The sequence below is a fragment of the Buceros rhinoceros genome, unplaced genomic scaffold, assembly GCF_000710305.1.
Source record: "Buceros rhinoceros silvestris isolate BGI_N320 unplaced genomic scaffold, ASM71030v1 scaffold44153, whole genome shotgun sequence".
Taxonomy (NCBI): domain Eukaryota; kingdom Metazoa; phylum Chordata; class Aves; order Bucerotiformes; family Bucerotidae; genus Buceros; species Buceros rhinoceros.
In genome coordinates this window covers 1,040-2,725 of record NW_010402629.1, presented here as the reverse complement: position 1 = coordinate 2,725, position 1,686 = coordinate 1,040, and the positions used below count along the sequence as shown (strand labels likewise).

The 1,686-nt window shown below is 59.1% G+C and overlaps 1 protein-coding gene across 1 annotated transcript in view; it reads left to right on the top strand.

The window, feature by feature from the left end:
* Nucleotides 1–26: 26 nt before the first annotated feature.
* The window catches only part of IFI35 (interferon-induced protein 35), a gene marked incomplete at both ends in the record, with an annotated part of 2,533 nt that continues 873 nt past the window's right edge, over nt 27–1,686 (top strand). Inside the window, 4 exons of the mRNA XM_010132690.1 lie at nt 27–185; nt 620–733; nt 1,042–1,186; nt 1,401–1,534. Coding sequence (XP_010130992.1) covers nt 27–185; nt 620–733; nt 1,042–1,186; nt 1,401–1,534 — 552 coding nt within the window. The remainder of the gene's footprint in view (nt 186–619; nt 734–1,041; nt 1,187–1,400; nt 1,535–1,686) is intronic.

Genomic DNA, 1,686 nt, shown 5'->3' with positions numbered 1-1,686 from the left:
CTCCCGTCTGACGGTACCTCCCACAGAAACTTTGTCACACTCTGGCGCAAGATTGCTTCAATCTACAAACGGAAAAGGAAGCTGTGGAGCAAAGGACAGGGGAGCTGAGGAAAGAGGGAGAACTTCTTCACAAAAATCTTGAGGAACAAATGTGTTTAAACACAGACGAGGAGAGATCCTGCCAGGTTGGAGAACTCATCTTGGGCTTGAAATGGTGGCAGTGGGTGGTGGGGCTGCATCACCCAGCTCACTGCTCTGAGGTCACTTTGCCCGGGACCCAGTGACGTCACATCACTGCGCTGAGCAGTGAGCTAGAGCTGGGCGGTGGTGGAAGGGCTGTTACCCAAGGCGAGGAGCCAGGGCAGGGCTGCCAAGAGCAGAAACTTGGTGTGGGTGGAGCCGTATCGTAAACAGAGGGTGTGTGCTGCAGCCCCCCGCATCCCGGTGGTTCCCCTGCTGCCCCCTCTCCCTTCCCTTCCAGGTGGGCATTTCTTCAGCAAAGGAGGAAAATAATAGACTGAGGCAGGGGTGGTGTAGCCGTATCTTTAACAGAGGGTGTGTGCTGCAGCCCCCCGCATCCCGGTGGTTCCCCTGCTGCCCCCTCTCCCTTCCCTTCCAGGTGGGCATTTCTTCAGCAAAGGAGGAAAATAATAGACTGAGGCAGGAGAAGCAGATGCTGGAAAAGAAACTGGAAGAAGTGAGGAAGAGGGTCCTCTGGGAGGACCCAGCGATGGTAACAGTGTGTGTGGGCACTTGGGTCTGCTGCAAAGGGGCGCGAGCCCAGCTGGGGAGCTTGCGGGCGAATGCAGCTGGGCACTATGTGACCCCTGGCACAGGTCCTGCTCGTGGGTGGCTCCAGAGCCAAAGGCTCCAGTCATGGCTTTGGGACTCCAGGCACAGCCAGACCATAGGAGGGACTCTGCTGAGGGTCTCCAGCTGTTTATTTTGAGCCATGAGCTTGTTTCTAGTCTGTGGGTTGGCAGGGACAGGCCCTGTGTGGGGCCAGTCTCCTCCAGGTGCCATCTGTGTACTCGAGCCTAGGTGCTGCCTGCCTTGCCAGAGAGGAACATGGTGTTTAAGGGGCTTGTGACTAACAAGGAGGACATGAACAAGCTGATGCTCACCCCACGGATCCGCTACCCTCTGCTGGGGGGCTCAGGTCTCATCACCTTTGAGAAGGAGGAGGGTAAGAGCGAGAAGAGCACTGCCACAGCCACGTGTCCTGGTCGACTGGGGCCTTCCCTACGTCCCCCCTGGGCCAGGGCTTGGAGCTCTGTCCTCTCCAGAGTTGTGCAGGGTTATGCCCCGTCCCCAAAGCATTGGCTGCCCAATGTCCTGTCCCACGGTGTGCTCAGAGCAGGCAGCTGATCCCCTGTGCTGGGCACTCTCCCTGCTTGCAGTGGCCCAGACTATCATAGAGATGAAGGAGCACGTGGTGGAGCTGAGCTGTGGGGAGGAGCTGGAGGAGCTCGACCGGTGCAGGGTGCGAGTTCAAGCAGCACCGGTGGACATTCTGCTGCCATCTGCCCTGGAGGTAGGTCCTGAGGGCCTGCTGCTGCCCCGGCCACACACCAGCTTTGCTGTGCCCTGCTCCACCACTACCTAAGCTGGCTCAGCCAGGTCACTGGTACCGGCCCAGCTCAGCACATTCGTGCCGCAGCTCTGCGCTGCTCCACCGAGCTCCGG